Below are 11,628 nucleotides of genomic sequence, written 5' to 3'. Positions count from 1 at the left end.
TATATATATATATATATATATATATAAGGACTTTCTTTTTGTCAGTGGCCTTCTTGGTGTATGTCTAGCAGTAAACAAAATTATCTTGAGTAATTTATGGCTCCTGATCACTGTCAACATTGAAAATGCAGAATCTTATTTGGCATTCAAAGCCCTTCATAACCTAGAGCTCGCTTACCTTTCCAGTCTTTTTATACCTTACTACTCGCCATGTACTCTGATCCAGAGACATCAGCTTAACTGGCTGATCCACAAACAAGACACTCCATCTTTTGGATCTGGACATTTTCTCCAGCTATCCCCCATGCCTGAAATACTCTTCCTCCTCAATTTCCCTGGCTTAAGTCTCAACTAAAATTCCATTTTTTATGTGGTTTTTCCCAACCCCCCCCCTTAATTCTAGTGCCTTCTCTGTTATTTACTATTTATTCTGTAGCTAACTTGTTAGTATCTAACTGTTTGAATGTTGTCTCCCCCATTGGATTGTGAGCTCCTTGACAGCAGGGACTCTCTTTTACCTCCTTTTGTATCCCGAGCACTTAGCACGGTACCTGGCACTTAGTAGGGGCTTATTAAATATCTGCTAATTAGTCTGTGTGAGGAAGCCCTGAAGTATTATAGGGTGGGGGCCACCAGCACAATATCGTTCATTACAAGAACATGTAAATGACCTACATACAGAGCCTGTACATCTTCGACTCGGATTTTGTGCTGGATCTTTTCCATAACAGTAGTGAATGACTTTGATGTGCGTACATGTCATACTGTGCCTCTCCTACCAGGGATGATCAGAGGGCCGCAAACAGGGTTATTTCTGGTTTTGTATCTTCTAAGGAATCTTGAATGATTTTTATGCATGGAGGTATAGCTGGGAGCCACTTGTTAGATCTGACACTGTATCAGAGGTGGACTCTAAAGGACTGGTCAGAATGAAACAGGTGAAGAGATTATAGTATTACAGGCATATAGAAGAGTGTGAGCCAAAGTCCTAAGACACAGGCCAGTTTGGCTGGAGCACTGATATATAGGATAGAGTCAGAAAGACAAAGCCTGTGTAGCTCCAGGTTACAGAGAGAAGATAAGAGTCTGTTTATGCTGGAGGCTCTAGAGAAACAGCAGATTTTTGAGCAGAGGAATGAATGACAGGACCACATAATTGAAGATTATTCTGGCAGCACCATGAAAGATGGCTTGGAAGGGCCAGTGGAGGAAGCAGGAAGACTTTTCAGAATCTATTACAGTAGGGTGGGAGGTGTGTGTGTGTGTGTGTGTGATGGGTTCCTCTTCAAAAGCAGTAGTAAGGACAGGGGGAAAAAAACCAGAGAAATAGAACACAGACAATCAACTGGATTTGAGAGATCAGGAAGAATCAAAGATAATCCTCAGCTTTATCACACAGGAGGCTGGTGAAGGATGGTGCCAGCATGAGTGAAGTCAGAAAGGTTTAAGAGAGGAGTCTAAGAAGTTTAGTTGTCTGGGACATGAGAGGATGATAGAGTCAATAAACATTTATTAAGCGCCTACTCCTGTGCCACACTGTTAAGTACTGGGGATACAAAGAAAGTCTCTGACCTTCCCATGGTAGTGCTATGACATGCAAGTAAATTGGATTTAAGTAAGGGAGGGCTGTGCAAAGTCACCGGTCTCATTTTCTCCTCCAGAGCTGTTGGTACAGTGCCCAGATATCAGTCAGGATGACTGGAGAGGGCCCTTAGGAGGTGGACTAATCCAAATGTAGAGGTCAGGGACTAGGGGGTGTGTGAGACCCCAAATTACCAACATGCCTGGTCCTGCTGAATGAATTTGACTCACGCCTTCTCTCAGCCAAAGAAAAGCAAAGTTTATTAAAGGGTCCCCATAATGGGTAGACTCTTAAGGAGAGCCTCAGTACCTGTGCCGCTTGTACTGGACAAGTGGGTCAGAATCATCTGACACAGAGTGACACTATGCTAGAAAATTCTCCAGTCTTCTTTTCTCCTGGAGGCAGGATGGGGTCTTATATACAGAAAGGTTGTGGGAGGAATCTAGGGGTGGTCTAGAGGACGAGTTTGGGGAGGGTCTTCAGGAGGAGTCAAATGAGGTCAGACTCCAGGGATGAGAGATTAAGGGTGGGAAGCAGCTGGAGGCTACCTGGAGATGAGAGACAATGGAAGGCTAGGCTAGTTCAAGCATGTATAGATATTTTGGGACAATCCATGGTGGGAAGTAGCTGGACAAATAAGGGCTAGGCTAGTAACTGAGATTTGGGCTCAGCTAAAAAGAAAGGCTTATGGCCTCAGGCAAATGCCTCTTGTGGGAAGATTCAAGGAGAGCTCAAGTGGGTTCCCAGAGCCTGTACCTCATCATTCCCCCCCAAAACAAATGGTACCCAAATTCCTTTGGGGTAAAGGGTTAATGTCTCAGCTTCTGAAAATTGCTTCCTGCTGGCAAGGGGCATAGAGCTGTCCCTGACTCTCTGGGTCCTGTTCAAGAGGGCTGTGGAGACCAGAAATGGAATGTGGTATTTAAAGAATTGTAAGGAGGCCACAGTCTCCACAATGGAGTATATTGGTGAGGAACAAAGTGTGAAACAGGAAAGGTGGGAAAAGGTGAGGTTGTGAGGGGCTCTGGAAGCCAAAGAGATTTTATATTCGATCCTGGAAATAACAGGAAACCATTGCAGTTTATTGGGTGGGGAGGAAGGTCACTATGGCTAGAGGATGGACTGGAACCAGAAGACACTTGAAGAAGGGAGACCAATTAGAAGGCCAGTGCAATAGTCTAGGTATGAGGTGATGTGGGCCTGAACCTGGGTGGTAGCTGTGTAAATGGAGAGCGGGAGATGAGTGGGAGACAGTTTGTGAAAGAGAAGTGACAGCTAGCATTTATATAGCATTTTAGGGTCTACAAAGTGCTTTACATATGCTAACTCATTCGGTGCTCACAACCACCCTGGGAGTTAGGTATAATCGGCTATCCCCATTTAGTGATTAAGTGACTTGCCCAAGGTCACACACCTACTAGGGGTCGGAGGAATCTGGGCAAAAGAGGGAGACACCGAAGGCAGTGAGCTGGGTTTGATTCCTGGCTCCCCAGGAGTTGGGCAAGTCCGGCCCATAATTACGGAGAGAGCCCTGCTCCAAAGCACATGTATCGATAAGCGCCCATCAGAATTTACAGGGTTGTGACATCTTTGCAGGTGCTGGTCGGAGCACAGTAACTCACAACTCCACACGGCTTTAAGGTTACAAAGGGCTGGCTTTTATCCTCCTTTCGCAGGTGGCCAGACGCGAGCTTGGGCGAGGCTCACTGACTCGGTCATTATTCAGGCCCACGCACACGGAGCTAGGCGGGCCAACCCGGCTTCTGACAACGAACGGCAGCTGTACCTCACATTCGGGGACAGGGAGAAAGGCCGAAGGGGCGGGGCGGGGCGGGGCGGGGCGGGGAGGCGGAGGGACCAGACTCCAGGGGGCCAGGGAGAAGGAGTGCGACCGCCCGGCCACCTCCGGGCCGAGCCCACGCCCAGCTTCCAGCGCCACGCCGCGGGCGCTCCGGGGTGACAAATATCCCCGGGGCCGGGCCCTGCCCTGCTCCGGCTCCCAAGTCCCGCACGGCCGTCGCTGCTTCCCTTCTCCCGGTCCTGCACTCCGCTGTGGATCGGCTCACACGAGTCTTCTCACGCCTCTCGCGGCAGAAGTTGGACTTCACCATCGAGTTCAACAGCGCCCCGGGAGGCGCCGAGGGGGAGGGGCGAAGGCTAGGCCTCCTGCCCATACCTGCCCTTCCATGAGCCCCGTAAGCTTGCGTCTACCCCCCGAAAACCAGGAGTTGAGTAGCCCCCGCCTCTATCAGAGGATTCCGGACGCCTCCTGAGTCCCTAGAGAGGGCAAAGAGAAGGCAGACGAGCCCAGAGAGAGTAGGCCCCGCCTGCCCTGCGCCTTTTCTCCTATCCATGTTTTCCCCCTCCCCCGTCCCAAGGAGACCACACCCACAGCCCTATTCCCAGCTTGGATTGGCTGCTCCGGAGCCCAGAGCCATTGGTCAGCATTAACAGTCCCAAACTGTCAAGACCCCGGAGCCAGTAATCTTCCTGGGTTCAGAGGTCCCGCCTCCTCCCTCTCTGCAAGCGTTCCCATCAGCGTTGGGCCTCAGGAACGCTTTTCGGTCGCCTAGTAAGTGGCAACAGCATCCACCAGTAGAAAGTGAGGATGCCGAAGAGCTCCTACCCACCAGGACCTTGATTGGCTCAGCAAATGTTAGATTAAGCCAGAGCCCCAGGTGCCCAACAACCAATCGGTGAGGGCGGAAGAGGGTATGAGGAAGGAGTGATGGAACGGGGTGACGTGGCGGTGACGGAGACATAAACTAAAACGACTGGCGGAAGCTAGGGCCAATCAACTACGCAGGTAGTTGGGCCCGTTTCCCTCTTCCTATGTGAGTGTGGACGACTTCCAACACCTAGGACCAATGAACCAGGGTCTGGGTGTGATCGGCTTCCCTGCCACCCAATCCGCGGAATCTCTGGCGGAAGTGTCCCACCCAGGTGTACCTTAGGGAGGGGCTAGCCGACCAGCCTGGGAGAAGCACCAATGGCGAGGGGCCACTGACCGAGTGGCGGCTTCAGGCACCAATGGGAGACCTCCGGCGCTGCGGCTTGTCCCGCCTACCGGCCGCTGGACAGGCGGGGCGTGGACGTTGCGCGGCGGCCGCTGCTGCGCTCCTGTGTGTGTGTGAGTGTGTGAGTGTGTGTGTGTGTGAGAGAGAGTCCGGGTGCTGCCGCTGCCGCTGCTGCTGCGGGGCCGCCGGGGCCGGTGTCTGGGGGCGATGGCGGCGACTGAGCTGCGGGGAGTGGTGGGGCCCGGCCCGGCTATGGGCGCCGCTCCGGGCGGCGGAGGCTCGGGGCCAGCCGCAGCTGGAGGAGGAGGAGGACGCGGAGACTCAGGGCCCGGGCCCGGAATAGCTCCGGGCCCCGCAGCGGCCGCGTCGGGAGGAGGCCCCGGACCAGGGCCGGGCCCCGCGGCCACGGCCGGGGGAGGGTCGGCGGCCGGCCCCGCCCCGGCTCCGCCCACGGGGGGCTCGGGCGGCGGGGCCGGGGGCTCGGGCTCAGGCTCGGGCTCGGCCCGGGAGGGCTGGCTCTTCAAATGGACCAATTACATCAAGGGCTACCAGCGGCGCTGGTTCGTGCTGAGCAACGGGCTCCTCAGCTACTACAGGTTAGTGCAGCGCTTGGGCTCGGCGTTCAGGGCCCCGCCGCTCCCCCCAGCCTCGGGCCCAACCCCGCCCCCGCGTTACAGGGAGGGGAGGGGGAGGGAAACTGAGGCCCTGGCCCCGCCAAGGTCACGCAGTGGCCGAGGGGAGATCCCCACTCCTGGCGTCTGCCCCCAGCCGTGTAACCGCCATGCCGCCTTGGACACGGCCACACACACACACACTCATGCCAGAGTCACCCGGGACTAGTCTAGCCCGGGGAGGCACCGGTGCTTATCAGCAGAGCCCGCGGGAGCGCCCAGCGCCCGGCTCAGCTCCCTGCAGAAACCCGGGCACACGCTCCCTCTTGCTCGTGGGGCTTGGCCCCTGCTCTCTTGACCCTCCACGGTGCCCGTGCCCGGCCGGAGACAGGAGGAGAGAGCCAAGCACAGCCGTCAGCGCGGACGCCGGCTGCGCTGCCAGACACACTAGCAAGCCCTGAATTCAGGTCAAGTCAGCAAATGTGCATTGCCCAAACTTTATGCTTGGACTTGTGTTCTCTTTCCGGTACACTCACTTCCAATAAGGCAATCACAGATTGGCACCAGCTTATCTACAAAACACAAAAGGTACCCTGCACTCGGCTCCCTTGGGCAGATGGTATTGCCTGTATCTCCAGTGTGCTTGGTCCAGTGTGGTTCCTCCCCAACCCCCCCCCCCCAAGTACACAAATAGATGCAGATAGGGTATAAATAAAACCCCAAAATGATCATAAACAAGCATCAGCACACACACATACACACGTTTGGAGACCCATCTTGCCCAGAAGACACACGGTTTACCCTATATTCAGTTCAGCAGTTGTTATTCTATGAAGCCCAATTTAATGTCCTTTAGACCAGTTCACTTTACCCTATATACTGCCTCTTAGATAGCTCCAGACACAAATACACATGACCTGCCAGGAATAATAAACACAGAGTTCTCTTTTTAAAACCAGACTAACTTTATCAACTTAATAAATATTACCCTATGGAAACTCAAACATTCCACAACTCTAGAAAACAGCAGAATATCAGAGCTAGAAAGGGCTGTAGCCATATCTCCCTTTCCAACTCCAAAGCTCAGACTTTAGTTTTTCCGCACTTTTCAATTCAGTTGTGTGAGCCTTTAATGTGTCCTCCACCTCACCTTAAACACAAAGACCTTTCCTATCAGAAATGAGATTCTTACTGCCCTCGGTTCTCTCCCCCACCTTCCTTGTCTTCTTGATGTTTGTCTGAATTTTGCTTCCCTTCCTTTGGGCTTTATTCCTGGCCAGAGAAGGTGGGTCCTGTTCACCTCTACTCCTTCCTTCAGTGATGAGAGCCATGGAATCATTGGGTCCAAAGAGACCTCAGATGCCATGTAGTTTAATTAGTACTTGAAGCAGAAGTCTTCTCCACAATATTCTCAGTAGCCTAATAAGTTCTCTTAATGTTTGATAGAGTCCTGTCACCCCTCACCTTGAAATTATCTGCTTAATTGGTTTGTAGATCTCTTTGTTATGATCAGTTCTGTTATGTATTTCTTTGGTTAAGTGGGGATACTCCAGTAGTAATGATGGCTCTCTTACAGAATACTCTTGTCTCTTTCACAATCCTAAAAATTCAAACTTAACACTGCAGTCCTGCACAACAAATTAAGGTCATCAGCAGCACACAGTACACATCCAGGTGTATGTATAGGTGAGACAGTGGTGACACAGTGACCCTGAGTAAGTCACAACCCTGATTGCCCAAACAAACAAACAAAAAGCCCAATATTCATCTATCATATAAATGTATAATCTTACTAGTTAGTCCCTAACAGGTCTCTCCCCCTCCCCTCCCTTGCCCATGTCCCCTCTTTCTGATGTTGGTATATTCAGTGAAAAGGACGGGTCCAGATAGTCTAGCTCTGCCCAAAACCAAGTTTGGGTACTAGTTTAAGTTATTGGACTGTAATAATTACATTCATGAATCTTGGGTATTGGGTGTACTTTAGTGTAGGATTGACTCACATAAGATGCGTAACAAATGTTCATTGAATTGAATTGGGACCTTTTCCAAAACACTATCCACTTCAGGGGTCAGGAAACTCATGGCTCACACTGTAGTGTTGGACATGTAGCACTAGCCAGCTGCCTCTGCATTTCTGCTCCTTCCTGCGAGTCACTGGGCTAGCAGTCAGCTCTGTCTGCATCCTGTCATATTTCCTATATCAGCCTGATTGGAAGGCAGAATTTAGACTTACTTGAATTTTGCCTCACCTCATCTGGTTCCTTCTTCTCCAAAAAATGGCATAGAAACAAGGCAGCTTTGACTTTTGTGGTGTTTTTTTCCTGACCCAGATTCCTGCCAGATCCATTTAGTCTGTTAGGGTCTTGGACATCCCTGTAACCTTATTGTCCTAGTCCCAGAGAACTCTGTCGGTTCTCCAAGCTGTCTCTGACTGCAGATAAAATATAACCCAAGACATTTTGAGATACAGTTGTAGATCAGTGGTTCTCAAAGTATGGTCTGGGGACTGTTGAGGATCCCTGAGACTCTTTCAGGGGACCCATAAGGTCAAAACTATTAATATAATATTACTAAAATATTTTCATTTCTAGTACTGTAAAGATCGGTAGATACCACTTAAACAAAAGGGTAAGGTTTCCTGAGACCAAAAAATTTGAGAACTGATACTATAGATTTACCTTGTCCCCTGGAGAATTCCGCTTACATGCAAACCAGCCAACAGGCTCTTAAGTTATCACCAAGACCAATATTGCTTGCTAGCCAGGCTTGTGATTTTTCACGCCTTCAATAACACTCCTTACTTTCCCTTTATATACCTACGAGTTGTGCAGTATGGTGGAGGTCCGAGGCCAATGGGCTTGGAATCAGAAGATCTGGGTTCATGTCCCAACTCTGTCAGCCATCAGCTGTGGGTTATTTGACAAGTCACTTAACCTCTCAGTTTTTGGTTTCCCCTTGTGCAGAATGGGGACGATAAACCTTTTACTGCCAGCGTCGAAGTAAGGAAAGTATTTTGTGAACCCTAAAGTTTGGTGTGTAAGCTGCTTTTTAATTACATCTGCCCCTTCTAAAGCAATCGGTATGAGGCTAGTCATACTTTTGCTACACCCATACTTCCTGAAGTGTTGTCCTTCCTTGTTCTTGAAAGTCTGGTTCTCAGCCCCCATGTTTCTTGTGCCCATGCATCGCCAGGTACCATAATGTGTCTTTATATATAGCTTTCTAGGTCTTGGAAATGAAGTGTCTGCCCAGCCTTCTCGACCCTCAGGTATAAATCCTCAGCCCAAGGTTCCATTATCTCAACCATACATATATATATATATTGCCTTTTGGAGGGCAATTGGGGTTAAGTAACTTGCCCAAGGTTACACGGCTAGTTTTTTTTTTTGTGTGTGTGTGTGGGTGTTAAGTGTCTGAGACCGGAACCAAACTCGGGTCCTCCGACTCCAGGGCCGGAGCTCTTAACTGCACCACCTAGCCGCCCTCAACTGTATTTTTTAAGGGAAAAGATTTCAGGCTAGGAAATACCACTTAGTTCCATATTCCCTTAAGAACTTCCCAATCTCATGAGCATCATGTCTCTCCTTATTCACTGGGCTCTTAGAAGCAGGCACCTGAACCCAACAGAACTGAATTGAAGCAGGCCTCACTCATGGGCTCTTGAAAATCACAGTTTTTTATGGTGTCAGAAAAACTTTCTAAGTACTAAGTGGTTAGTTTAGGGATATCACACTGGGTACAAGAGATTCCCATAAAGTAGCTCGTGGAAATTGCCAACAAGAAAGAATGTGATGAAGGGGCCAGGTGGTGCCCTTGGAAGGGTGAGCCTGTGTGTCAGCTGTGTGCCTGGAATTTGGCCTGTATTATTCATAGAGTAACTGAAGCCTGAGGGGGGTGTAAATAGCCTGCGGCATGGGTTCATGTTACTCCAGTATCAGGTAGAGGGAAGGGAAATGCATGGTCTGTTGAAAAGCCTCACTTTCTTTCATAGTTGGAGGGGGGAAGGGGAGAGTGGTCAGAAAAAAAAAAACTGGATTCTCCTGAGGAAACTTTTTTCAGCACCTCAGAACTGTTTTGGAGAAGGGGTGCAGTGCGTACCCTTTTGGGCATGTAGGAATTCAGGACATTCCAGGTGTAGTTGGTCTCTTTCTTAGGGAGCAAGTGAGCTAGAGGTTTGCAAGGGACTTTGATCTCTTTGTCTTTCTGGGTTGGACAGAAGGAAGTCTCAGGAGCCAGGATGCTTTTTATTGGTGGGGCCTGATCAATGAATACCTGTAAAGTGGGGAAGTTGGCATTGGGAGGGCTCCAGAGCCTTGCACATTTCTGCTTCCCTCACAAACATATAGATTTAACTGAGGCTTATTATTTAATGAAAAATCTCTTGCTGGTTGTTGTGTCGCTGAGCATGCATTAAAGCTCCAGAAGTTAGTGCTATTAATAGACCTGTCAGTCAGGGAGCTCAGGGGAACTTTTACACCAATGATCAGAAACAGGTCTGCTGAATCTCACCTAGCGTGCTTTAGGGCTTCTCATCAAGAGGCAGTAGTGGGTCTTAGGAAACAGTCTCTACCAGGAAGACAATGGCTGGTTGTTTTTTTCTTCCACCCACCAAAAAATAAACTCTACTTTAGACTGAGAAGCAACTCAAAACTGTGTTTGCCGAGCTTCATTTCAAAAAGGTCTGAGAGGCTTTTCACACCCTTCTAATACAGTTGTTAAATTGAACCTGGTATTAGAACCCAGGGTGAGAGTTTGCATCTTGTCTCATCCTTTTCTCGTTGAAACTGTTGCAAAGATGGGCTAGGGGAGTGGATACTTAAGGCTCACGTATTATAAGTAGCAAATATGTTACATAGAACACCTTGTAAAGGTGCTACATCTTAAACTTAGCCCTGCAGGAGAGTGTGAAAAGTAGCTAAACTATGTAGCCATTATAACTTCATGAATAAAAAGTAATTCTCCTGGGAGCAAGAGATAGGGCAGAGCAGGCAGGGTGTTCTCTGACTTGGAGCTAGCGTTTGTGGGCTTGGAAGACAATCCCACATAGCCTACCTTGCATTTTAGAATCAGACAAAAAGCCCTAACTAGAATGTGCAGGTTTGTAAGTCTACTGTCTTTTCAAATGTCTTAGGGTATTGAAAGGGAATGGAATGTGATGAGGGATAGATTTTCAGCCCTACATTCTACCTGGCTTGTCTTTTGTTTCCTTGGTATAGATCAAAGGCAGAAATGCGTCACACCTGCCGAGGAACCATCAACCTGGCCACAGCCAATATCACTGTAGAGGATTCCTGCAACTTCATCATCTCTAATGGTGGCGCCCAGACCTACCACCTGAAGGCCAGTTCAGAAGTAGAGCGTCAACGCTGGGTGACAGCCCTGGAACTGGCCAAGGCAAAGGCTGTGAAAATGCTGGCAGAGTCAGGTGAGTGGGGGCAGAAAGGAAAGAGAGATGCACGTGGTGAACTTCCACATTCTGCTGATTGGAATCCTTAAAGTTGACCTGCTGTTCCCTTGTGTCTTTTAGGTACGGTTCCCCCAAGTTTCCGTCACCCCATAGTAATATTCTTGTAGATGTGTTCTATCAAGAACTTTTCTCTTTTTAATGTATACTGCCTACCTGATGCTTTCATATGACTTTACAGGTCCAAGAAACACCTTATGACTTAATCTTTGGGTTATTTCAAACTCACAACCTGGATCCAGTAGCATTTTTACTTCTCACTTCAGTGTTGTAGGATTTGATTTCTGAATTCATTAATTATTCATTGTATCCTAAGTCCCATATTCTAGACTTGATGGCTTCCTCTGACTTGACTCTTCATTTGAGTCTAAATCATTGGGTAGACCTCCATGCCTGAAAGCCCCATCGCTGCCTTGGTTTGTATGAAGCGGATTACATTTGTGTGCTCTTTATTTTCTATCCAAATAGTCCTCCAAGGAAATTGACAAAGTAATCCACTTGGACATTAGTGATTTTAGTCAAGCTGAATTGAATGTAGGACTTGTAGACTGAGTTAGGGTGGTCATTTAGAGGACTATTTTCTCCTCACCACCTTGACATTTTTAGGGTTCACATAGCAAGGATAGCACATTGTTGTAAATTCATGTTTAAGATTCTATGTGAACTTGGGCATTTCTCCCTCATTAGGGCAGGAATTTTGTCACGTTTTAATGCTGACTTAAGTGAGCTCTTACACTCCTAGTGCTAATAATCCATAGGGCCAGTGACTTTTAGAAGTAAACTGCATTTTCTAGTCCTATGTAGTAGAGAATCTGTCATTGCAGTGCTGCCTTTTGTGGTTTCCCTGGTCTAAGGAGAATGTCCTTTGGAATCACTGACCCCTGAGCCCACTTCTGCTGGTGGTAATTTAGGTGGTGATTCCTTGTCCACAAGGGATTCGACTGAGATTCTCAA

The 11,628-nt window shown here is 48.7% G+C and overlaps 1 protein-coding gene across 1 annotated transcript in view; it reads left to right on the top strand.

Moving 5' to 3' along the window:
- The first annotated feature begins 4,692 nt into the window (after positions 1 to 4,692).
- The window catches only part of OSBP (oxysterol binding protein), a 31,790-nt gene continuing 24,854 nt past the window's right edge, over positions 4,693 to 11,628 (top strand). Inside the window, exons 1-2 of the mRNA XM_069108062.1 lie at positions 4,693 to 5,195; positions 10,427 to 10,635. Of these exons, the coding sequence (XP_068964163.1) occupies positions 4,807 to 5,195; positions 10,427 to 10,635 (598 nt within the window). The 5' untranslated portion in view covers positions 4,693 to 4,806. The remainder of the gene's footprint in view (positions 5,196 to 10,426; positions 10,636 to 11,628) is intronic.

This window comes from Petaurus breviceps, unplaced genomic scaffold, assembly GCF_028583685.1.
Source record: "Petaurus breviceps papuanus isolate PSGF00001 unplaced genomic scaffold, PetGlider_PUasm1.0 90330, whole genome shotgun sequence".
Lineage (NCBI taxonomy): Eukaryota > Metazoa > Chordata > Mammalia > Diprotodontia > Petauridae > Petaurus > Petaurus breviceps.
This window is presented reverse-complemented; position numbering and strand designations above follow the sequence as displayed.